At 35.2% G+C, this 26,858-nt stretch overlaps 2 protein-coding genes across 2 annotated transcripts in view; both read right to left on the reverse strand.

Moving 5' to 3' along the window:
- LOC143257700 (cell adhesion molecule Dscam2-like) lies at positions 1 to 26,854 on the reverse strand. Its single transcript, XM_076516739.1, has 8 exons — positions 26,835 to 26,854; positions 26,375 to 26,442; positions 25,237 to 25,398; positions 18,838 to 19,119; positions 6,919 to 7,041; positions 5,274 to 5,447; positions 3,733 to 3,880; positions 1 to 184 (listed from the first exon to the last, which is right to left on the reverse strand). The coding sequence occupies exons 1-8, from the start codon at positions 26,852 to 26,854 to the stop codon at positions 25 to 27; spliced, it is 1,137 nt and encodes a 378-aa protein (XP_076372854.1). The 3' UTR covers positions 1 to 24.
- The window catches only part of LOC143256028 (uncharacterized), a 39,841-nt gene continuing 38,248 nt past the window's right edge, over positions 25,266 to 26,858 (reverse strand). Inside the window, exon 3 of the mRNA XM_076512605.1 lies at positions 25,266 to 25,398. The gene's annotated coding sequence lies outside the window, so the exon portion shown is untranslated. The remainder of the gene's footprint in view (positions 25,399 to 26,858) is intronic.

Here is a 26,858-nt window from a genome sequence, read left to right on the forward strand (position 1 = left end):
TACATCATTAGTAAAATGTTTGATTTAGAAGGGCATACCTTGGATCAATAATTGGAGTCTTGTTTCATCCTTTCCATAATGATTTTTAGCTGAGCAGGTGTATATACCAGAATCCTCCCTGATAGTGTCTATAATCGTCAGGGTTGATTTCTGTGCTGTATTCTGGCTTTCCGATGTCTCTATTCTTCATACATAAAGAGTACAGTGAAAACAACGAAGATACATTTCTCAGTAGTATGTGGTTAATAAATCAAACCTACAGCTACAAAAAGCCTTATGTTTAGGTGTCTGTTTCGTTTTTTTTTTGGTAATGTAATAACATTAGTAACACATGTTTTGTTTAAAAGTACTTTTTTTGTTCCCTGTGGCAAGTTTAGTCTTATGGTTAACACATTTCTCTGGTGTGTTTCATCTGTGATTTAATCTTATAAGTGGAAACAAAGTTACAGAAAAAATACACTTACTTAAATTCTTATTCAATTTATAATTAACTGTAAAATACTAGTTCTTTATAAATAAAACTATCGTATTTTAAAGTATCTAATTCATATCCTAATATTTAATTATTTGTCTGTTGATTTCTTCGTTAGTCTGGCGATTAGCAAATAATATACTTAAAGTATGACTCGAATAATGGGAAAAAATGGAAAATATGAAAATATCTGACGTAAAATATGTGAGACAAAAACAACCAGATCGTTACGCATCGGAAATATAAAATTATTTATTGCGTTTTAATTTGTAGCAATAACAATTGTAAGTCAATTTATAGCACTATCAACGTAATGTGCTTTTTTTTCATACTTAGTTTTACTTTTTAAAATTATTAAATTTTATATCAGCAACTCCTTTCAGTTCAGTTAATAAACACGACTGTCAGATGAGATATACGAACATTTCCATTACGAATTCACTGAAGGATGAAATGTCAGCTTTACAGCGATAATTTGGTTATCAAGTGATAACTGGATTATTCGAGAGGCCTTTTGAAATATCGTCTGCTGAAGGCATCACTTTCCCCCTCTAGCAAAAATCTCACTTCTGCAACACTCAGAACTTGAGACATCTCTGTGTCATGAAGATTAAAATGTCGAGACCAAAAAAGATAGCGAATGGTATGTGAGAGTAAGCATCACGTGATTAGGATGAAACCGAAACTCGTATGTATCTCGAATTTATTTGAGACTGTTCTTTCATGAATTAAGTCTTGGTATTTTTTTTTTTTCAATACTACTGCCTGAAACTGGTTAGGCCTAAAGAAAACCTGCGAACAGCTGAACTCAGGTTGTCTGTTTTTATTCTGGTAAAGTCATCTTTACTTTTCTTGTTATTTGTTGTTTTTTTATTTCGCGGAAAGCTACACGAGGGCTATCTGCGCTAGCCGTCCCTAATTTAGCAGTGTAAGACTAGAGGGAAGGCAGCTAGTCATCACCACCCACCGCCAACTCTTGGGCTACTCTTTTACCAACGAATAGTGGGATAGACTGTCACATTATAAAGCTCCCACGGCTAAGAGGGCGAGCATGTCTGGTGCGACTGTACTTTTCTTAAAGTTTACGTATATGTACAAACGTGTGTATGTAAAAATGAGTCCAGGTAATCTGGTTGATTCCAGAACACAAGTCTTTCTTCTACTTTGTGGTTATTCAGTTCCTTGTTTTTTTGATTTACCTAATTCTTCGGTCTCCTTTACATAGATACAACATACACTGTAACACACGTACATTATGACACACATACATACGTACATACACTGTAACAAACTTACATACTATACACACAGAAAGACATATATACAACATACACACATTATATTATATTATATATACACCGTAACACACATACATACTACTCACGTACAACATATACACAAAGACATATATAGTGCACAGGAACAGTGTACACACACATACATACTATACAGGAGCACTCACAGACGTATCTACTACACACACACACACACAATAAGTTTGGATACAACACATACAGATATAGTTCGTTGTATAAAACATATACACTGTAACATACATACATATATCCACGCGTATATACATGTAAACATACTTAATACACACAGACATACAAACACACGTATATTCAGCAAACACATCTACTACACACAGACATACATACAACGTACATACATGCACACATACATATATACATTGTAACACACATACAATATATGGATAATGGATATGTAACATGCATGTATACTCTGTAACACACGTACATACAACATACACACATAAATATATAGATATACACTGTAACATACATGCATACTATACAGGAACAATATACACACGTACATACAACATACACACATAAATATATAGATATACACTGTAACATACATGCATACTATACAGGAACAATATACACACGTACATACAACATACACACATAAATATATAGATATATATAGATATACACTGTAACACACATACATACTATACAGGGACAATATACACACATACATACATACTACACAGGAACAATATACAAACATACATACTATACAGGAACACTCACAAACATACACACGCACACGTACACACATATACAAGGCTAGGTTTCGATATCAATACCTACAGACATACTAGTTCGTACAGGTGTATAAAACATATGCCATACACATATACGGAAGAAACAACACAGGGACATTGGATGAAGATCCAAAATAGACGTTGGTTTATGACGTAATGTCGTTAGAAACCGTAGTTACAAGCGTGAGTTTGATGTCCTAGCTCCTTCATTCATTCATGGAAATTAATTGAGCCTATCCAATATTACCAACACTTCAACAAAGAGTTCCAAGCCTATTCATTGTTATGTGATGCATATCGCTAATTATACCTTTTATTCTACTTTCTGTCACGTCTTGTCTCACCTGTAGTCTTTTGTTGAAATAGACATAGGGTATGCTGAACATCTAATATGACTTGCATCGTAAAACAACGTTTAATGAGCCTCAAGGTCAGTTTTCAGCCCCATTAAACGTCTTTCTTTTTTTTAAGTGTGCTCCATATGTGTTTTTTATACACGTGCACAACCCTTCACAGCTGCAGGTGGTAGAGCTTTCCTTCAAACTATGCATTTATACCCAAAACTTATTTCATGCTAGCACTGTACACTGCACACGAGCTTAATAATATAAAGCTATTGTTACTCGGTAGATTTATTAGATTACTTATATAAGGTCTGATTCCGGATACATTCAAAAACGAAATTTCCATATTAAAAATTAAAAAGATAAACTTACCAATATCTGATGAAAATTAAATTACTTCATTAGAAGGTTTTGTTTGTTCGTTTTGGAATTTCGCGCGAAGCTACACAAGGGCTATCTGCACTAGCCGTCCCTAATTTAGCAGTGTAAGACTAGAGGGAAGGCTGCTAGTCATCACCACCTACCGCCAACTCTTGGGCTACTCTTTTATCAACGAATAGTGGGATTGACTGTAACATTATAACGCCCTCATGGCTGAAAGGGCGAGCATGTTTGGGGTGACGGGGATTCGAACCCGCAATCCCCAGATTACGAGTCGAACACCTTAACCCACCTGGACATGCCGGACCTTCAATGATCGACCCATCTATGTTATCAAAAGTTCGAGACTTTTTCTATATGACTTCAATTTTCCAGTTTGTAGTTGCGAGCTACTAAAGTGAGTTAAGATATAAATATTCATTAACACGTAAAGCCCTTAACAAAAACTACTTACGTACCTGTATCTCAAATCGTTTTCTATTCGATATACACCTTTCTCCCAAAAAAACTGAATAGGTGGATCCCCCCTAGCGACAACTGAGAGTACTACGCTGTCTCCTTTATTCACAGCATGAGTTTTGAACTTTACTTCAAATTTTGGAGGGTCTGTATAAAAATGAACACAAAACATTTAGCTATGATAAATTGTAAAAAAAACAACAACACTTAACTCAAAGTATAATATAAATAAAACTACCCTAAAAAGTATATATTTTAATTTATCCCTAAATTTAACTTACAGGATTAGATGGAAAAAGTATGATTATCATGCTATAACAAAGCATTATCAACTAAACAAAAATTACTCAAACTTGATATGAGAGCTTTACTACAATGAGTTAGTTATTATTACTTTACCGCGTGGTAGGCATTATCTTGTACGTGTAGTTTGTAGCCTTGATAACCTAAAGTTACAGTTTAAACGCCGAAAGCTGGCGAAGCATTGAAAACCAATAGGCCTACCATCTATAATAAAATTACAACATTAAATTGTAAAAGCTGTTTTTAACGCTTTTCTTAAGTTGTACATTTAAGATTGTTAATTACAGAAGTGTAAAAATAGGATCTCAGGTTCATGTTTTGTTTCCTATAACTTACTACCAAAGAGACATTTGTTGAGTAGAAGAACTCGTCAAAATGAGAGACAAGTTTTTTCTGAAATGCGATTTATATACAGAGAATAAGATTTTAAAATGTACGACAAAATACTGAAAATTGGTGAAGCATTGGAAACCATTAGGCTTAATATTCACAACAGAAATAATGTATACTACAGATTTTTTTTTACATATTTCCCATTTCTACTTCAGTATTTACTGCTTTTATCGTAATGTTTGATACACCGACTAAGCATTTCGGTTTTCTTTGTAATGTTAGATTTTTTTTAAATTTTGTTTCTGTTTTGCTCTTAGTCTCTGAACATCTGTTGTTTGGACCTTTATAATGCCGTCATTAGATTTTGTGCTGTTTTATATTACGTTCGCGAAACTGTTTGATTTCTTTAAGACCTAAGCTGTTATTGATACCTTCATTTCTGATCTTTTTGAAACGCTTATTGTGTAGTATGTTACTCATAATAACTTAAGTATATTGTGTTCAGGAGCTTATGTTCCTGATACTTATTTTCGTATAATTTGGTGTCTTTCGATGCTGTGGTCAAATTAGTTGAATTGCTAGATGCAATATATGTAAGTGCACTACGTCAACGCGAATCCATTTTAAGATCACAACAAGTAATCGATCAGTAGGTATTTACGAAATTTCTGTGCTGCATATATATCTTAAAAACAATAAGGTCTTTATGATTTGCTATTGACTCAGCTTCGAATCAATTTTTTAATAACTTAACCTCATCTATTTTCTCGATTGTTACTGTCAATGTCAACACAAGTTGAAGTTGGTGTAGAATGTTATAGGAAACTTTCTGCCTTATACAGAAAGCCAATAAAAATAGAACAGAAAAGAAAAACTCATATAATATAACTCACATGCTACTTACAATGAATTTTTAGGTGCACAAGTTTGCTAAGATCAAAACCAAAACCATTAGTAGCTTCGCAAAGGTAATGTCCTTTTTCTTGTTCGCTCGCTCGATGTATTATTAGAGAACCGTTGGGATAGAGCGTGTGTTTATGACTGTTGTAGACAGGAGTGTAATCCTCTGGGATTGATTCTGAGAAAACAAAGATATCATTACGGTTATAAAGAACAGGATAATATCCAGTTCAATACACTGAAAGATGAAAATCGCGATTAGTTCACCACAGAAACTTGCCGAAGACATTAGAAAAAGTTAAAACTCTGAGGAAATGCGTGACGCTCTCGACATAAGTACGTGCAACCTAAAGTCCAGTTTCGTCATCTTACAGGCTCAGGACGATAAAACATTTATATAAAAAATAACCCTAACTGACCAAGATTATTTATTACTTAAAACGTTATGACTTATTATTCCGAAACAACCACACAAGTAAAAAATGACTCTACGCGTCTTAAAATTATTTTTAAATTATATTTTTAATTTTTTAGTTTGTAAGTTTGAAGCTAGAGAGCGATATTGGTTTTAATAATAACGTTTATTTCAAAAGATTTAATCTAGAAAGTTTTGAAAATATGTGGTAATTTTTTTAGTATATTCAGAAGTAGATTATATATACAAGATAGTGTACAGCTTTTGTTCAATATATCGATTTAATTCAGTGTGTTTTCGTGAAGTATTTGGGTCTGTGTTTTCTATCGTGCTTATTGAGTTACTTTGTATATGTGAATTCGTTTGTTTTACGTTAGTAAATATAATTTGTAACATAGGCCTATAACAAGTTACGACAGTGTGCTATAAAAGAACTCACCAACGAAAAAACAATGATATAACCTACTGACTTTCTACTTTTGAATAACATGAAAAACAAATAACGTTTCAAGTGATATTACATCTAAACATCATGATATTCCATGTAGAAAGCTTTTCTTATTAGATCACCATTATTAAAGTTTACTGTTTTCAGTAGAAATTACAAACTCCATTTCTACTTTTGATTTATTTTGAGATTTTCTGGATATAACTGTGCAACCCCATTCGTTATGTTAGGCCTTATTTCCTTGTTTTATTTGTCAGATATCTTTCAATCTCTTTCTACCGGCAGATATATTAAAAAGAGTAAACTTCTCGACTCTTTTGGATAAATTATTCTATCTCCTTAGCGTTAGAATGCGGCATTTTATTTTATAAATCATCTTTTTCAAGCTTTTAAAACTCACATTTGAAGAAGAAAAAATCCGTAAAACTTAGCAGTAATACCATTTCATTATTAAAAAAACAAGAAAGCTCATGACAGACATGTGGCTCAAGTTATATTACAAGTTAGTTAAATCATTCGATTAGTATTGGTAAACACAATCAGGAAATACTATTTATGCGAGCTATTTTAGAAATAATGTTTAATCTGTAAGTCGTTGTGCTATTTTATTCAAATAAACGTTTATCTTGTTTATAATAGTAATAACACAGAAAACTACATGACTATGTTACAGTAATCTATATAATACAGGAAACAGAAGTAATTCTTTCGTTATATCAAAGATATTTTATACTCTACTGAATAATTCCAATGGTGTATAATTAGCAGTTTCATTAAGAAACTAACCACTTGTTGATTTTGTCCACTTTATTGTTGGGGGTGGAGAACCAGTTGCACTGCAGTCGAATCGCGCGGATCCTCCTTCGACAACTTCTGTGTTCTTTGGCTCTACAACCCAACGTGGAGGCGCTAAATACAATAAAATGATTTTAACGTTATCCATTTTAACTTTACGCATTTTAGCACATTAATTTACGACTAGTAATTACAAGTCTTTAGAAATGTTTTGTAATTAAAACATGGATAATGCTTTATGAAAATTAAACAGTTTTAAGCTCCATAAATCCAAAACATTATGTTGATAAGTGATACTTATCTGGTTTGAAATTAATTTCCGGTAGCAATAAAAATATCAGGAGATTGGAATTTTCTTCAGATGAAATATGAATATCGTTTAAGTTAAGGCAATATAAAGTTTTTCTGTCATTTGATTTTGAGCCTATCTTTAAGCCTACTTGCACATAAAGTGCTGTTATGGTTTAAAATTCAAATTACGAATATTATCACTGAAATTAAATATTAGGTAAAGTTTCCAAGTTATGATCGTGAAGTATTATATATTTTGCTTTAGGATAATTACACGGTATTGTATTTGTATGTTTTTCTTACAGCAAAGCCACATCAGGCTATCTGCTAAGCCCACCGAGGGAATCGAACACCTGATTTTAGCGTTGTAAATCCGAAGACATACCGCTGTTCTATCGGGGGGTTACACAGTATTGTAGTGTTATTAAGTTGTGGAAAAAAGAAGTGGAACAACTTGCTCATTTCGTAGTATATAACTATACAATGTAACAAAATTTTTACTTTTTTTCTTGTTCCTAGGCAGAAAGTGTTATTTCCCAATTGCTTATGCCTAAAGTAAATCGAAAAGACCTATTTTTCTCTTCAAACTTTGCTTTTGAATCTGTGTAATGAAATTTTCAAGTTTATCCATTTTTCAGAACATTCCAGGTAGATTCAGTGCTGAATCGCTGATAGAGAATTTTCTCAAACTTACAAGAATTTTCAAGAACTTTCTAGAATGTTATAGAAGAAGAGGTAGACGTTGAAGATCAAGATTACAATTTCAGAGATGCAGCTGGTGAGAGAAACCCATACTTCCCCAACCAAAGAGACCTGAATGACTTGATCAGATATCTTGGTCTAGCAAGGTCGAATGCCGAGCTTTGACATCTAGGCTCAAGGAGATGAATTTGCTAGATGAAAGTGTGCAAGTCACAAGTCAGAGGAAGCATCACCGAAAATTTTCAAGCTTTTTCACTCGTCAAGATGGGCTCTGTTTCTGCCACAATGTATCCGGTCTGTGCGAGGCAATTGGAATTGCCTGTAATCCGAACGAGTGACGCCTCTTCATTGATAGCTCATCCAGAAGCTTCAAAGCTGTGTTGCTCCATAAAGGTAATAAGTATCCCTCTCTTTCCCTGGCTCATTCGGTGCACCTCAAAGATGAATAAACAGCGTTAAGACCTTGCTAGAAGCCTTGAAGTATGATGAGTATGGCTTGGAGGTTATTGGATACTTCAAAATGGTGGCATACCTGATAGGTCTCCAAGGAGGCTTTACCAAGTTTCTCCATTATCTTTGGTACAGCAGAGACACCACCGCGCAATATAACAGGAAACACTGGTCACAACGGACCGAGTTTTCTGTGGGGAAGCACAATGCCAAGTGTGAGCCACTAGTGGATCTCAAGAAGATGCTATTCCTACTATTATATATAAAATTGGGTCTTATGAAACAATTTATCACAGCTCTTGATAAAGAGTTTGCAGTCTTCAAGTACCTTCGAGACGTCTACACTAAGCTGTCTGAGGCAAAGGTCAAAGCTGGTGTTTTCGTATGACCACAAATAAAGAAGATTCTGGAGTGCACAGAATTCCCCAAGAAGCTCAGTGGGAAGAAAAAAAGAGCTTGGGGCAGCTTTGTCGCAGTGGTTTGGGACTTCTTGGACAATTACAAGGCCGTAAATTATGTGGAACTGGTTGAGACTATGGTGAGAACTACGACAAAATGGGCTACAGGATGTCCCTGAAAGTCCATATCCTGGAAGCTCATCTTGATAAATTCAAGGAGAACATGAGAGCATGCTCAGAGGAACAAGGCGAGCGCTTCCGCCAAGATATACTGGACTTTGAACGCCGCTACCAAGGAATGTACAACAAAAACATGTAGGGAGGCTATATTTGAAGGCTGATACGTGAAAGTGATTTACATTGCAGTTGCAAAGCTCAAAAAACTCACTTCTAAATGTATTTGTTCATTTTATGTAACTTTAGTATAAATACATGTAAATTTTCATTCATATGTTGTTTCATTCAGAACTTATATAAATGAAAATTTTGCAAATTTGCCCATTTTTACATAGAAAATAGGTTAATCTCTATATTTCATCATCCAGGTCACAAAAGCAAAGTTTAAAGAGAATAATGATCATTTTTTGTAATTTTAAAACATGAGCAATTAAGAAATAACACACACAATTCAGGAACAAAATATGTGTTACATAGTGTTATCGGTTTCACGTTTTTCACGAAACAGTCAGAAGTGTCCCTGAAAAATAACTTAGAAGGCAAAAGTGTTTATGCTTTAAGATATTAGTTCTAGTGACAAGTTAATAAACGTATATTAAAGATTTAACTCGCGGTATTTTTTTTTTGCAGTTAAATTTGACCAAAACAGTTCTCCAAATCAAGAAGTGAATGAGTAAAACACAATTTCTGGTTTCAGTTTTGCACAACATACAAAACTGGAGGTGTCGTAGTGATTAGTGGACTGGGAAATCAGACCGAAAATTACGAGGAACTGGTTGGGACTTTGATGAAGAACTACGGCAAAATGGGCTACAGGATGTCCCTGAAAGTCCATATCCTTGAAACTCATCTTGACAAATTCAAGGAGAACATGGGATCATACTCAGAGGAGCAAGAGAACATTTGGGGCGGGGTCCCATGATTATACTGTTTAATATTAGGGGGTATTAATCCTATTATTCTATCGACTGACTTTATCGATAACTGATAATGCAAACTATCGAGGCTAATACTGTCCCCAGCTGGTACAGCGGTGAATCTACGGATTTACAGCGCTAAAATCAGGGGTTCGATACCCCTTGGTGGATTCAGCAGAGAGCCCGATGTGGCTTTGCTATAATAAAACAAACGATAATATGATCGATGAGATTCTGAGATTTTATGTCAGAGACAAATATCGAATTTTATTTTTAATCATATTCGATAACTGTTTTTCAGCTTTTATATTTTTAAGATACAAGCAGACTTTTTGCACACATCTAAGTTTATTTGCACATTCTTATAGAAATTTATTACTTTATATTGTTGTTGTTTTTGGAAGTTCGCACAAAGCTACTCGAGGGCTATCTGTGCTAGCCGTCCCTAATTTAGCAGTGTAAGACTAGAGGGAAGGCAGCTAGTCATCACCACCCACCGCCAACTCTTGGGCTACTCTTTTACCAACGAATTGATCGTTACATTATAACACCCCCACGGCTGGGAGGGCGAGAATGTTTGGCACGACTCGGGCGCGAACCCGCGACCCTCAGATTACGAAGCGCACGCCTTAACGCGCTAGGCCATGCCAGGCCCTATTACTTTATAAAAGTTACATTCTAAAATTAAGGGTTAAGTCATTTTAATTATGCTCGCCTTCTCAGCCCTGGGGACGTTATAATATCACGGTTAGTCCCACTATTTGTTGGTAAAACAGTAGCCGAAGAGTTGCCGGTGGGCGGTGATGAGTAGCTACCTTCCCTCTAAGTTTACACTGCTAAATTAGGGACGGCTAGCGCAGATAGCCCTCGCGTAGCTTTGCGCTAAATTCAAAACAAACAGAAAAAACCACTTTCATTATTTATGTGTATATATATATGTTAGTTTGTTATAACCTAAATTCAAGCCGAAACAAAAATAAATTTAAAAAATAATAAACAAAACACACTGCGCTAATTGAAAAGATCCTTGGGAAGAAACTGTAATGTCGAATATAAAATATTCCCTAGGTTTAGGAGGTGACTGCAGAAGTAGGACTTGATAACTGGACGGAATCCTTCATAATAGTATATAATTTGTTTACTGGGCTACCAATTAATGTCTTTCTACCCTGATGGGGGCTGGGATGCTAACTTCAAGAGGTAAATTTTTAGTTTACTTATCTTCAAATGGTAGTATCTTATTTTACAATTATTTTTTATTCTTCTTTACTCTGGAGAGCAGTTACCTTCCCACAACTGCCTGCAGGCAGTGAAAGCTGATAAAGATGTGGGACGTTGTAGGCTTGAGCACTCATATCTCGCTCTCCCAATTTCTATTTCTATATCTATTGCTACCCTTTAAAGTTATTTCTTTATGTGAAACTGGCAAATGGAAGCTAAAACTGATAGATGGTGCACCCCCACAGTAGTGTAAGTCCTACTTTTACAGTCACCTCCAAAACCTAGAGCACATTTTATATCGCACATTACAGCTTGTACCCTAAGATATTTTCAACTAGTGCAGCGTTTTTTGTTTATTACTTTTAATTTGTTTTGTTTAGGCTTGATTTTAAGTTACAACAAATTAATATAATTAGTCAGAGGTTTGGATTTGCTGTCTTTATGGCAGTCCTTCCTTTTGATTTTGTTTGTTTAATTTTATTCGTATTAATTTTCTCTAATATATTGAGCTCCAAATTTTAAATTTAATTCAATCGATTAATATATAATACAATATATACAATAATATATAGTCATAAAAGCACGGGGTTTTAGATCATGATCTTTTGTGCCTCGTGTATTAATCTGGTCCGGTCGCGCCTCGCACTCTGATGCAGTGCGTGCGTTATAAAAGTGACGGTCAGATCTCATTATTTTGTCAGAGTAATCGAAGAGCTGGCAATGGGCAGCACTGACTAGCTACCTTACATCTAATTTATCGGCTCAAAATTAGGGCTAGTGAATCTTTGTGTGAATATCCTAAACAAACATATTATACAAATTATTTTGATTCAAGTTTAATCACTTTAGAATTAACTGGAAATATGTTTGAACTATAACTCTGAGGTTATCCTACAAGATAAACTATTCACATTGGTGAAAAAAACAGAGAGCTGAAATGTTATATTCCAATTTTTGAAAGCGAATATTTCTACTAAAGTAGCCGTTTTTGGGAAACCATAATTAAAATCCATACAGTTGTAATAATGTTCTAGCTGCGTTTTCCCATTTCTAATTCAGACCCTACAGGGATATTTGCACGAGATCAGATTTCCTCGAAGAACAGCCATGTCGGTGCTGCCTTACTGTTATGTACTTTACCATAAATCGACTTAACGTTTACGATATTCAGTTGACACGTAAAGCACCTTATGTGATCAATGTGTGAAAGGTCACCATCAGAGATATTAAGCTTCAAGCATAGTCAACCATAAATTTGGATTTCTGATCAAAGTACACGTCAGTCAGTCAATCACCAGGACGCACCGCCTTCAAGTTTACTCTTAACCAATCAGCGGAATTTATTAATATAGTCGTAGCCTACTATAGGGCAATATTTCACAGCTTCTGGAGGATTTGAACTTTTGGTTTTGAAGTTAATTTCCGATGTTGTTAATCATTTCGCTAATGGCTCCATCGCTTTTTAATAGCTTTTGATTCGTAACCAGTGCCTTTACTATAAGAGGAATAGCGTTAGGCCTAAATATCTTGTGGTGTGGTTTTGGAGCTTTCTGACATCTTAAGCACTCTTCTTTGCAAGCCTCAGCTAGCATGGTAAGTAGTGAAGACCCTCTTTTTCGAAATGTTAGGTTTTGGGCTCTACGTAGTATAAGGTGTTGCTGTACGAATATCTCTTCTTAAACAAAAGCTAAATATACCTGCATTTGTCGGTCACATTTTAGAGAAATATTTTAAACGCTGGGTTAGAACAAAATGCTCGCTCTTTCAACCATGGGGGCGTTGTAATAGAACGGCCACTTTAATTTTTGTTGGTAAAAGAGTAGCCTAAAGGTTGGCGGTGGGTGGTGATGACTAGCTGCCTTCCTTCTATTAGCGCAGATAGCCCTCGTGTAGCTTTGCACGAAATTTAAAACAAACCAAACCAGAACAAAAAATGTTTATATGTATATTCGTAAATAAATGAATGAATGCGAAACAGATGCTGGTCTATACCATTAACTTTTGCAGAAAAGCAGTGCATAAATAATTAATTTTAATACTTAAAACACAATGTATACAAACTCCGAATATAATAATTAGAATTTGTGGCAAAAGTGAAGTGAGTGTGTATTTCTTATAGCAAAGCCACATCGGGCTATCTGTTCAGCCCACCGCGTGGAATCGAACCGGTGATTTTAGCGTTGTAAAGCCGGAGACATACCGCTGTACTAGCGGGGGGCAGGTAAAAGTGGAATTAAAAGGAAAAGCCACTTGATCGCGATTGCCTCGTACTAATTTTATTAACTTGCTCACAATATTTTGTTGTATATCATTGTTTTATATCTAGTTTTTCTCTGTTTTGTGTAGTGGCCAGCAGATGAACTTCAATACTTTTATCTATCTAAAGAAATTAAATTGCGAGTCCTGGCATTACTTGTTTTTGTAGTTTTGTGAAAGACGGATGTTGCTGTGTGCAACAACATTCTATTGCGTTTTAAAATAAACAGAATCTGTATGCGTTAACACCCTTTTCTGATTCAGAAGTTTTTGTTTATTTTAGAGTGTGTGACTAGCAAGACAGCCACGATCGTATTAAAGGTATCCAACGGGGTTGACAGAGAAAAAAAATCAATCTAACTATTCCATTTGTATTCACAGCAGTGGAAATTAAGACGATCTCTACTCTTTCAATTTACGCTAGTGGCTTCGCTACGGGTTTCGAAGTAAAAATATATTATTTCATATTACTCGGTAAAGTGGCACATCCATCTCGACATACTATGGATGTCAAGAGTCTTTAAGAATAGTTAAATTTAGCTCTAAATGATCAATTTGAGAAAAGACAGTGATGGATGGTGAACACATAAACTCGTGCTTTTCTTGAAATGAAGTGTATAGTTGTTACGGACTATGTTGCTGTCCTGAGAGGAATAGAAGAACTGGTGAAACAAAAGGCGGGTAATATAGATTTGATCATTAGCCATAATATCGGAATTTTTTATTTACTATTATTTCTTTATTAGCAAAATACAACAAAAAACAATTTTCAAACATGTTAAACCTTGGATCGTTAAGAGGACAACTACAGTTACCACGTGGTATGTTTTAGAAAAACAAAAGTACACTTCTAGGGACGAACGCCTTTGTAAGCACTTTGTTCTGGGAAACATATACATTCATTTATGTTTCAAAACGAGGATAATACGGTCGATTTTTTCTACCTTCATCTGGTAACGTATTTTTAGTTTCTATTTTAATGTGACATTATACTGTTGATACAGATGTTGACTATATAGGGCTCGAATGCTGAATTCATTCTCTAGTTTCATTAGAGATAACCATGTAAAAGAGGGTATATATATATATATATGTATATATTACATGTTATTCTGTATAAAACATTACTTCATTCGAACTTACATGTCAAGATGCTATGCGTGCTATAGAGTGATTGTGTTTTATAATACTGTGTGTATTTACAACCGAATATCAGCTTAACATTAGTTTGAGCATGGTGATCGATGTGATTTTGGAATTAAAGGAGGCGTCACCTGTTTTAACCTTTCCAAACCACTATAGAGTAGGACAATGACTGTCAGTCAGTCAGTAGACGCTAAAATGACGTTACATAATGGATGCTTAACGTTGCAATATGAACTATCGTGACGTGAGTAAAGCGTGCGCATGCCATGAATCACGAGAAGACTACAACACAGCATGACATATGATCTTCAAGAGCAAGAAACAAAAATATTTGTTGCTCTCAATTTAGATTTTATTTACTCTTGAAACAGAACACTTTCGGTGATACTGCGTAAGTACATCTAGTTTAGTAGTATATATTTACCACGCTATCAAACGCTTTAGTATTCTTCTAATACAAGGTTTTGATAATTAGAGTGGAACTTTCATGACTCAGTTTGGTTTTTATTCCCAGTGGCTCACCAGTAGTCTACAGACTTGCGATGCCAAAAATCTGATTTTGATACCCGTGATGGACAGAACGCAAACAATCAATTGTGCAGTTTCGTGCTTTACAACAACAAATAACGTTTAATTAATTTTCTTTTCCCAATTCAAGGAATAAATAAATAAATTGATATACAGAGAACAAATATGGAATATCAGTGGATGGCACGTGCATATCTGTTCCAATTTTAATTTTTATCTGACAAGTTTGATACATGTTGTTTTCCCAAACGTAGTTTAAATTAATATAGCGCATAGCATGGCCAGGTGGCCAGAGTGCTCGGCTCGAACCCTGTTGGTCGTGGTTTCGAATCCCTGTCTCATCAAAAATGTTCCCCGTTTCATTCGTGGGGACGTTATAATTTGACATTCAATCTTACTTTTCATTGATTAGAGAGTAGCCCAAGAGTTAGCGATGGGTGGTGATGAATAGTTTTCTTCCCTCTAGTCTTACACTGCTAAATTAGGGACAGCCAGAGGAGATAGCTCTCTTGTAGCTTTGCGCAAATTTTCAAACAAACCAAAGCCAATTAATAAAGAGTGTAAAATCTCTCCTGAATCAAAGTTTGCTGCACAAAGAAACAGAGAGGAATGATGGATCCGGTATGGTAACTATTTTAAATTTTGTCTGTATCTTGTGAAGCGTGAAGCTCTGTGGTGGAATACTTTTGTTGCGCTCACCGAGGGTATTGAAACCTACTTCTAGCGTTATAAGCCTTCAAACTTAACTTTATGCCACTGGGATATCCACTCTAAACATTTTGTAAAATTTACAGTTAGCATATAGCATGTTTGAGTAGTTACGATTAGGTTATAATTTTATAGAATTAGTGTGCTGTTTTTTATTAAATACCACTGAGCGTGTGTGTGTGTTTTCTTGTAGCAAAGTCACATCGGTTTATCTGCTGGGTCCAGTGACGGGAATCGAACCCCTGATTTTAGCGTTGTAAATCCGTAGACATACCACTGTACTAGCGGGGGGCCCAATGAGTGCCAAATAGCTGGTGAGAGAGCATGCAGTTGTTTTCTGGAAAAACGTGGGTTTCTAATATTCTTTTTTCGAAAAAGAAATAGTTTTGAGATTTGTCGGTTATAGTTTATCAATATTTATTCAACGTAATGACATGGATATTTTAACGTTTCGTTTGTTTTTTCACTTATTGTTTCACTGAAGTAAAAAAACGCGTTCATTCATTACACAGACTTAGCTAAACTGCTCTGATTTCAACTGATGTTGCACATCTGTGACGTTAACACCATGCATAATCGGTTTCGTTAAACGTAACAACTTTCTTAAGACGCATCAAGTGTAGCAACAGATAACATAAAATACGAAACTTCTAATGTAGTTCTATTTTTCTTGAAAGGATATATTTTATCAATTTTCTTAGATAGATTTTTTTTACTCCGGTAAAGTTACGACTTAATGTGATTCCCACGAGTGAGGGCCAGGTGATAAGGGGGCACTTGATTCGCAATCTGAGGGTCGTAGGATCGAATCCTATTACACCAAACATGCTCGCTCTTTCAGCTGTTAGGTAGTTATAATGCGTTTGTCTATCCAACTATTCGTTGGTAAAAAGTAGCTCAAGAGTTGGCGATGGGTGGTGATGACTAGCTGCCTTTCCTCTAATCTTACATTGCTAAATTAGGGACGGATAGCGCAGATAGCCCTTGTGCAGCTTTGCACGAAATTCAAAACAAATTAAAACGTATGAGTGATCCTACAGCTCGTAGCACATTTCACTGACTTTTTAAAAGTCTCGTATTTTTTTCTTTTATTTATATCTTATGGTGTTTATTAAATGGACAAGTTAAGGTACGAATATATTGTATAATAAATTTTACTAGTTTCTAAAATACATAAACTTATGATGTTTTTTCTAGAAATATTTCCGAACGGATGTGCAATGGAAGTACATCATAATCTTCATGCACTTGTGTTTATGTTAAGGATAAATACAGCCGTCCCTTCTTTTAGAAATATTGGCCAGAGTGAAGGTAGCCAGGTCAGTCGCACCCTACCATCCACACCAGTGGCAACTCTTATGACGCACCTACAATTTAGCTCTTTCAAATGAATGGCCTCGTGGATCAGCGGTACATTTTTGGCTTTCGATTCCTTCCAGTGGACAGAGTTCAGATAGCTCGTGTAGCTTTGCGATAAGAAACACCAACAGCATCAAAATATTTTAACGATTGAAAGAAAAGTAAGCCAAACACCCTGTTGCTGGTTTGTTTCCTTAGGAAAGTAAAAGTTTTCGCTTTGCTACTAGATTATCAATGTCATTTTACTTTTGCATATCAAGTGAGTTGAAGATATATTTAAAACGTTAATTGTTTGTTTGTTTTTTTAATTTCGCGCAAAGTTACACGAGGGCTATCTGCTCTAGCCGTCCCTAATTTAGCAGTGTAAAATTAGAGGGAAGGCAGCCAGTCATTACCACCCACTGCCAACTCTTGGGCTACTCTTTTATCAACTAATAGTGGGATAGAACGTCACATTATAACGTTACCACGGCTGAAATGGTGAGCATGTTTGGTGTGAAGGGGATTCGAACTCGCGATCCTTGGATTACGAGTCGAGCGTTTTAACCACTTGGCAACGCCGGGCCTTAAACGTTAATTCGTACCGACTATCATGATTCATTACACTACCTACATAACTCCTCTAAAGGAACTCTTGTTGGTTCATTCAACAAGTAGTAAATCCAAAGAGTTTCTCTAATTCTTTGATACATTGTTTAAGCAGAGTATTCATGATGAAACTTTGTAGAATGGACGACAACTACCTGTTGCGGAGACACAAGTGATTGCCGTCCATTTTACAAAGTTTCATCAATTTTTGTAATTCATTTATAGATTTATCTGCCTTGTGTTATATATCAAGAACTGGCATTAGGGTCGAGGGTTCGAATCTTGTCACTAAACGTGGTCATTCTTTTAGTCATGGAGCTTTATGATGTGACGATTAATATTTATCTTCTCCGTCACTTTATAATTATGTCCAACTAATAGCGATGGCCCTCGAGTAGCTCTGCGCGAAATTTGAAACAACCATTCAAGAACAAAAATGATAATCATTTACGAATGTTCTTCAGCATTGTTGTCATTTGTTTTTCATTCGCGATGGAATTTTCTATAATAATACACAGTTTGTTTTGCCACTGCTAAGTAATTTTTTAAAGAATTTAAATTGGCTTTGAAAACTGAAACTAAGATTTTAGTTTTGTACTTCTAGTATGTTCCTGATGAACAAGAATAATGATATAATAAGTAAGTTTCGCAACCGTGGTATCAGTGATGAAAATATTGTGACTGTTAAAAAAAATGTCACCAAAGAAAAAAAATAAATATGATGTAAAATAAAAATTACAAAAATACCGCGAAACCAAAGTGATATAAGTAAAACATATAAATTATTTTGTAGTTACCAAAAAATGGCACGTGTATTATACAAATGTGGTTATCAAAAGAACAACAATGCAGTTTGCACAGATCAAAAACAACAGTATAATTGCACATTTCTTTACCGTTTACAACAATAAAATCACAGATTACTTTACCGTTTACTTTAAACAACAATAAAATCGCAGATTACTTTACCTTTTACATTAGACAACAGTAAAATTGCAGATTACTTTACCGTTTATTTTAAACAACAATATAATTGCAGATTACTTTACCGTTTACATTAGACAACAATATAATTGCAGATTACTTTACCGTTTATTTTAAACAACAATATAATTGCAGATTACTTTACCGTTTACATTAGACAACAATATAATTGCAGATTACTTTACCGTTTACTTTCAACACAGCACTGTAACTGGCGGTACCACCTTCATTAGTGACTTGGCAAGTGTAGTTACCGCCATGTTTCAACTGCATATTGTCCGTAGATAGCATGCTATAGTCTTTAAATTTTTGAATGCTCAGGCCTAACGATATGGGCAACTGATCTCCGTCCTTGAGCCACCTGAACTGGAAGGGGGGATCTCCCAGGATAGCCGCACAAATCACTTTCATTCTCATCCCAACCTCCGAACTAGGAGAAAACTGGAATTCTGAAATCACGGGCGATTCTGTACAGAAAACAAAATGGGTTCAATATAAACAAGAATATGTGAGTAAAAATTACTGTAGAAAGTGACCTCTACATGCTATCTGAAAAACTACGCGAGTCTATAGAGGGTTAAAAATTACATCAGTTTTAAAAAGTTACACGTTTCGTACAAAGGTTGAACTAACTAATACGTTAAAAACACGCGTTCAAATGTATAAATCAACTGCTTTGACAAGAACATCATGACATTTAGGAACTGAATGAAATACGCTGGACAAGAAGTAGTTGTTTCATTAACACAAAGCGACAACAAAAGTGTTATATTTGTAAGATTTAGAATGGGTAAGTTATTAAGTCAGAAAATACACCGCGTAAATAGAAGTTAAAAATGTCAAAGACGGACGCAATCAACAAAGAAGTCAGTAACGTAACTTTAAGAAGGTATAGATATTTTAGAAATAAAGACCATAACAAATGAAGATACATAGGGTATGGTGTGTGAAACGTATCATATGTTCGTTTCCCTTTATATAAGCGAAATGAATGTTTTATTTTTTCTCGAAATTAAAAAAATATCACATTGGCATGTGATAATGCACGTGTATCTCAACACAGCTGTGCTTACTACAGCCTTCGTTCTGGTAAGTAGTGGCAAGGTGTATGCAAGTCTAGAGAATGTCTTTTACTTCATCTTGGGGCCTGGCATGGCCAAGCGTGTTAAGGCGTGCGACTCGTAATCTGAGGGTCACGGGTTCGCATCCCGGTCGCGCCAAACATGCTCGCCCTTTCAGCCGTGGGGGCGTTATAAAGTTACGGTCAATCCCACTATTCGTTGGTAAAAGAGTAGCCCAAGAGTTGGCGGTGGGTGGTGATGACTAGCTGCCTTCCCTCTAGTCTTACACTGCTAAATTAGGGACGGCTAGCACAGATAGCCCTCGAGTAGCTTTGTGCAAAATTCCAAAACAAACAATACTTCATCTTGGAGTGTCAATTACAAAAGTTGTCTTAGATATTGGTTCAGATATTGATATTTTAGAAATGGACGTACTGCAGAAATTGTCGGCCAGTTTCAGGTTTAAATAATTTCGTCTCAAAACAGAAGTTTTCATGAGTATCTGTCAAGTCCCAGTGCTTCTAAATGTACAATGACGTTTTTTAGTTATCTATAAATGTGGTCTAGTGCATTCTTGTCTTATAAAACCAACATATAAAATACATTGTCGTTTGTCAAGCACTAAGGGTGCTTGACCAGTTATCTGTATAAGTGACAGTATTTTTCTTGTGATGAACTGTAATTATATGCACTTGGCCACTCAATTTTTTAATGTAATGGTTCTTGACATGGTGAATAAACTTAAAGTAATGAATAAAGAGATGCTTCAAATACGAAGATAATATCTTGGAGTTGAGCCACATTTTTCAGACTACTGCTGAATATTTTGAATTGTGTTTTCAGTGGCCAAAGAAGGGAGGCTTGGAAATAAATCTCACAAACTGTATGCTGAATGAAGTCCGCTGTTACATTGTTGATATGTATTGAATCTATAGACGTCTGGCTTCAATCCACAAAGAAATGAAATGTTCACAGCTTTTATAGCTCCACTTCATACTATCAATGTTTTCTGACAAACGTCTCAAAAGTTATGACATTTTTACCTGCAATAACTGAAGATGAAATGTATTTAAATGAACTGAAGAATACTATCAGGAAATTTAGTCACTAAAGTGTGCTTGAATTCAGGCTCTGTTAGTGTTCATTTGTCCAACAAAAGTCTGTCCATTTGTCCTAGAAACTGGTGATGGTAATTATTTCTTAACAGTGATATTGTCACAAGTGTAAAACAGAGTAGAAAAAATTGTAGGTCTTCATGTTAATGGCTTCTAAGTATTAATACTGCACATAAAACAAGACACTTTTCACAGATTTAGTATTTTTTCTGGAATTGTGTATATTATGTTAAAATGATTAATATGCAAATCAGCAAGAAATATGACAACTTGAGCCTGTATAAAGTTTCAGCAGAACAGAATGTATCATAACTATATTTTGACATGATTTTGGATTTTATAGATTGTGTGATGATACCAAAAAACTGATCACTTTTGGGAAAAATATGTAATGACTGGTGCAAAATATTCATACACTCAGATCATAAACATATGTTCAGATTGGAGATTTGAAATGTTTCGTAGCAGTGGAAAACACGTTAATATTAGTAAATCTGGTAAACAAGGATTTATATCAAGGAAATATAAATATAAACAAGGAAAGATATCTGTAAAACGTCATACCCAAACTGTGGTAAGTAAAATGTGGTATATCTGTAACAGTAGAGAATTCATGAGAATAAACGTTAAGGTCAAAAGTCGTCCAAGCGTTCCCAGGCTATACAATATAATCAACAATGATCTTCATATGGAAGATAAACACACGTTGGTTTCATCCACATATCTGTTCAACAACCATCAAATATCGCAAGCAACTGGAGAATGTAATATGTATTCGTGCTATTCCATACAAAGATGTGCTGATAAAGTCATCACATGTGGTGGCTTTGAATGTGTGCAATCAGACTGTTGAAACAGGCACTGGGAACTGTCGTCCTTGTAAATTATATGGATTATGGAAGGCGTGAGAGAGGAGGAACTGCCCCAGCCTATTGTTGACCTTTATGTTATTGCTCTCAACCATTCGAATATTATTGAAAACACTGATGTTCCTTCATTAGCACAGGGGTGTCATCTCTAACAATGTCCATTTATGTGAAACTAAAGGAATCTTTTATTTAATCTATTTCTGCACTAGTTCAGATGTAATATCACTCCAGTTGAAGGAATAAGCTTGTGGTATCTCCGTCTGTCAGACTGAAAGCACTTGAGCTAAGTTAATAACCCTTTTTTTCTGTTTCCTATCATTTGAAGTACAAACACTTCCGAAAAATACATTGTTGGTGAAGTACTTCAGACTTTTATGAATTTCGTAATTGGATAACACAACTGGAATCAAATGCCAGTTGGCAAAGATTCTGTCAACATCATAATTTCTTCTACACCCATATATATATATATCTTCCTCATGAACTTATGTTGGAGGTTTTTGATGATCTTGTTAACCAGGTAAATTATGTTGTCAAATGCCAAAATGCTGGAGTAGGCGTCCTCATTCGTCTGCATACATGGCTACGATCTCATAGGTTCTTTGATTTTAAGCTTTATGAATCAGTCCAAATGATTGTTATGTTCTTACTGACTCAGAGCAAAAGCTATATCTTTATCGTATCCAAACATCAGAAATGACCTTCATTAAAGTGCTCATCACTTTCAAGTGCTATACCATCTGCGGTAAGCAGCAAATGGCGAGTTTCCTGTTCTTAATCTAAGAATGAGTTGTTGGAATCTTTTGAGGATGCAGCTGAAATCTTTTTTTTAGCCATTCCTCATAAAGATAACAGATCGTTTTTTATACTTCACCACTGTATTTGTAGTGTAGTGAGAGCAAATGTCCTGTATTGACTCATATTAGAAGCGGTGATTGTTGAGCTGGTTTCAGCGAAGCCATTGAATTAGTATTTTTATCATCTGCAATTCTGACATTCTATTGAGCATTGGACTCATTCTTAAATATGCGAAGTAGCGTGTTACTGTAGCAAATACATTATCATCTACGTCTTTTATAACATAGATTTTGGTTAAAGCTTACTATCACTGACTTGCGTAAAATATTTATTAAACTTACAATGTGATATTTCTGGATAGATATAAATCACACTGTCACGTTGATACTCAAAACAGAAGTGATTAGGAGTTTGTTGTGCTAAATATGTTGGGTAACCAACATAGGCAGAAAATAAGGCGGAGATGAGTATTACATAAACCATAAACACGTTCTCGCAATAATAGTAAAATAAATGAAATTATAAGTAACTAGATGAGAGAACTGAATGCAGTGATAGAATTGAACGTACATAAAACATCAAGAAACAAAGACAATATAGGGAGGTGTCCTATGATCATCTGCCTTCTTTGCGAGATGCAGTCAAATTTTACTAATATCCACAAATGATCTCACAATTATTTTGTCTGTAATAAGTGGGCCAATCCAAATCATGCGGGCGGACATAGATAACGTTTCAAAGTGTTGATCAAGTAGTCTTTAACAGTCAAACATTGGTTATTAATGCCCAAATAAGCAATGTTTTGTTTTTGTCAGAGGCAGTCTGGTTGGCACTAGATCTAGAAATCAGATGATTAGGACTAATTTCTTCACCTGATCAATAATGAATGTTCAGGCTCTCAGCTGAGTCATAGAAAATTCAATATTTTAAATAATTCTGAATTTAAATTTAACTTATCCAGGAAGGGAATAGATTATGTCATATAAATACCACACTTACGCTGATATGTGGTCCTTAATTCGTGTAAATACAGTTCACATGCATTGCAGAATTACTATCAGCAGATTGCCGATTAAAAAATTCGAATACCAGTAGATTGCCCGATGTTTCTTGAATATTGATGACACTACTGGTGAATCTGATCCTCATTTAATGTCCGTAATGGTCTTTCTTTGTGTCGTCTTGACTTCATCTAACTGTCTGTGAGAGCTGTTGACATTTATAAACTCTATGTAACAACGAACCATAATACTACCACGAAACGTTGGACGGCACATCAATAACCGGGTAAGTACTTTCCCACCGTGCTTCGTAATACAGCGTATAGATGAACACATACACCTACAATCGTTTCTTTGTCAAACTGACATTTTGAAAACGAAACAAGAAAATAATACACACGCTCTCAATGGAGTTAGAAGATATTGTGATAAAAGTATATGTAAACAGCATTGATTAAAAGTTTCTTACAATTCAGCGCTCAACCAGGAATCTTTGATCACAGTTTTGTATTTTTGTTCTTTGTAGTGGGTATTGTAAATAAACTTGTTTAAAATGTGAGTTCTGTATAGGTTAAAAGATATAGTCTGTTCTTTAGGTCTAAAGTCTAAAAGTTTTTGCATTTGAATTAGATTTTTAGACTGCAGACAGACTTTACTATTTAAAAACTGTTGTCGTTTCACTTGAACCCCTCGTAGTATGAATCCACATGTAAAGGCTTAGCTGCTATTAACATACATTGTAAAACATGAACTTATCACATTCCTTATATTTCTCCAGTTAACGAAAGCAGAATGTTACTCATTTTCAATTAATTTCTGAGTACCTACAGTAAATTACACGTTATAGTTTGGAAAGCAAAGATAGTGCTACCGTAAAGTTCTGTGTTTTTCGTCATTTTCACTGTGCTCTTTACTAGGTTTTTAATGAGAGATTTAATCTTTATGAGTTTGCTTCTTTTTAAACCTCTATCTGCCATTAACTCAGTTATAACAATTAATACTGAGTACAACATTTTTTAGATTTTTGTATTACCTTAACTACTATTTATGGTGTTATGGTAAGAACTTAATATGATATTGAGCTTTATTCTATCTTACACATTAAGTTGTTGGCCCAGCATAGCCAAGTGGTTAAGCACTCGACTCGTAATCTGAGGGTCACAAGTTCAAATCCCTGTCACACCAAACATGCTCGCCCTTTAAGCCGTGGGGGCGTTATAATGTTACGGTCAATCCCACTATTCGTTGGTAAAAGAGTAGCCCAAGAGTTGGCGGTGGGTGGTGATGACTGGCTGCCTTACACTGCTAGATTAAGGACGGCTAGCGCAGATAGCCCTCGTGTAGCGTTGAGCGAAATTCAGAACAACCCATAAACCATTAAATCGTTTCTGATTTTCAACTCGCTTCTTACATTGCTTTTATGAGATATAATATCATTTCACCTAGATCTAAGTATCATACCAAGTTTAGCATGTTAAAACACTGAGGTTTAAATTAACAAGCCAACTTCTACATTGCTCATACATTTATCATCTAGAGAATATAATTTCACTCAGAAGCTGCCATCTGGTATGTTAGTTTCATATTTGATTCTGTTTGTTGTTATTTTTGTAATAAGGATATACCGTCAGCAATTTTAATCCTAATATTTTCTCGCTGATGTGGTTGTGTAACAATTATAGATCGCTAAGATTTTTTTTTTTTTTCATTGAGCTTTAAACGGTTGTCTCTCAGACTTACCTATAATCTTTAGCTCTATCAAATAACTGATTTCACGGCCTTTGTCCACCTGGTATTGACATCTATACGTGCCTTCATCAGGGTTTTCATTTACACCCTGCACAATCAAGCTCCCATCCAGATCAATCACCTGCCTGTGGCTGTCTGGCAGTACGGATCCATCTGAAACCAATACGTAAATGTCGGTTAAACCTGGATGTGTGAACTAGTTTTTGTTTTGCAAATAGCTGGAAACTACTTTCCTAAACACAATACAACGAATATCATTAGTGGTCGTGAACATGTTTGAAATACATATTTTCAATTCATCGTTCCCGAACATTGAGTTTGATTAAGCTAACACATGCAAACGTCTGTCCTGAGCAGTATTTCTAGTTGGTAACTCTGATAAAATATCGTTTCTTAAAACATTTTTTCGTAGCAACTATTATGCAATAATTTGTTTTTAACACAAAACCTTAACCTTCTCTAGGCGGTTACACTGTCAGCAAATAATTTCCTTTTATAACCTCTATAGATAATAACTAATAGATGTTCTACTAGAGTGCCTCATAAACGATTACTTTATCTGAGACAGTAACTTTCTCAAATACATTGTTTGTTTGTTTGTTTTTTGCACAAAGCTACACGAGGGCTATCTGTGCTAGCCGTCCCTAATTTAGCAGTGTAAGACTAGAGGGAAGGCAGCTAGTCATCACCACCCACCGCCAACTCTTGGGCTACTCTTTTACCAACGAATAGTGGGATTGACTGTCACATTATAACGCCCCCACGGCTGGGAGGGCGAGCATGTTTGGCGCGACTCGGGCGCGCACCCGCGACCCTCAGATTACGAAGCACACGCCTTAACGCGCTAGGCCATGCCAGGCCTTCTCAAATACAAAGTGTTCTTAGTAACAATATTAAATAGTCAGAACGTTAAAACATGTCTTTTCCTTATTTCAATGCACAGAAACTGTCACAACACAGCATTCCTCAGTGTAACCTGTATAACGCAGAACGTCCCTCCCTTAACCACTGTATAGAATAATTCTGTTGAAATAAGAGAAGTCTTCCCTATAACTCTTATGGATGATACATTTGTTAAAACACAAAAGTTATTTTGATACCCTCATGGATGATAATTATGTTGACATACGGAACTTTCCACTGTGACTCCAAATCACAGTAATATTCCGTGCAAAATTTCCGTCTTCCGAAAACGACCTACAAGTAACAGTTGTTTTTTTTGTCAAATCGTAGAAATTGTACAATAATTCGTAACGGTAGAACCTAATAGTTTCCCAATAGTCTACAAGTACGGTTAATCTGTCACATAAAGTTGAAGAAAAACGTATTAAGAATGCCAATTTGCTAATGTGATATTTGTATGAAGTTTAGTATCTAAAAAATAGAAAACGTTATGATGCAAATAAGACTCGAGGTGCAAAATGGGATATTACAATCATATAAATAACGCATTAGACCAGTAGAGGATTCACTGTAAAGCAATTAGCTGATAGTTTTAGGGCACTTTTACCTGTTGCTTATATTTATTTCAAAAACGTGGTTTAGTTAATAAGTTTATATCGTTATTGTTTGTAACAACGATATCTTGCCTATGTAAGTAATTTATCATAATT

The sequence above is a fragment of the Tachypleus tridentatus genome, chromosome 7 (assembly GCF_004210375.1).
Source record: "Tachypleus tridentatus isolate NWPU-2018 chromosome 7, ASM421037v1, whole genome shotgun sequence".
NCBI classification, from domain to species: Eukaryota; Metazoa; Arthropoda; class Merostomata; order Xiphosura; family Limulidae; genus Tachypleus; species Tachypleus tridentatus.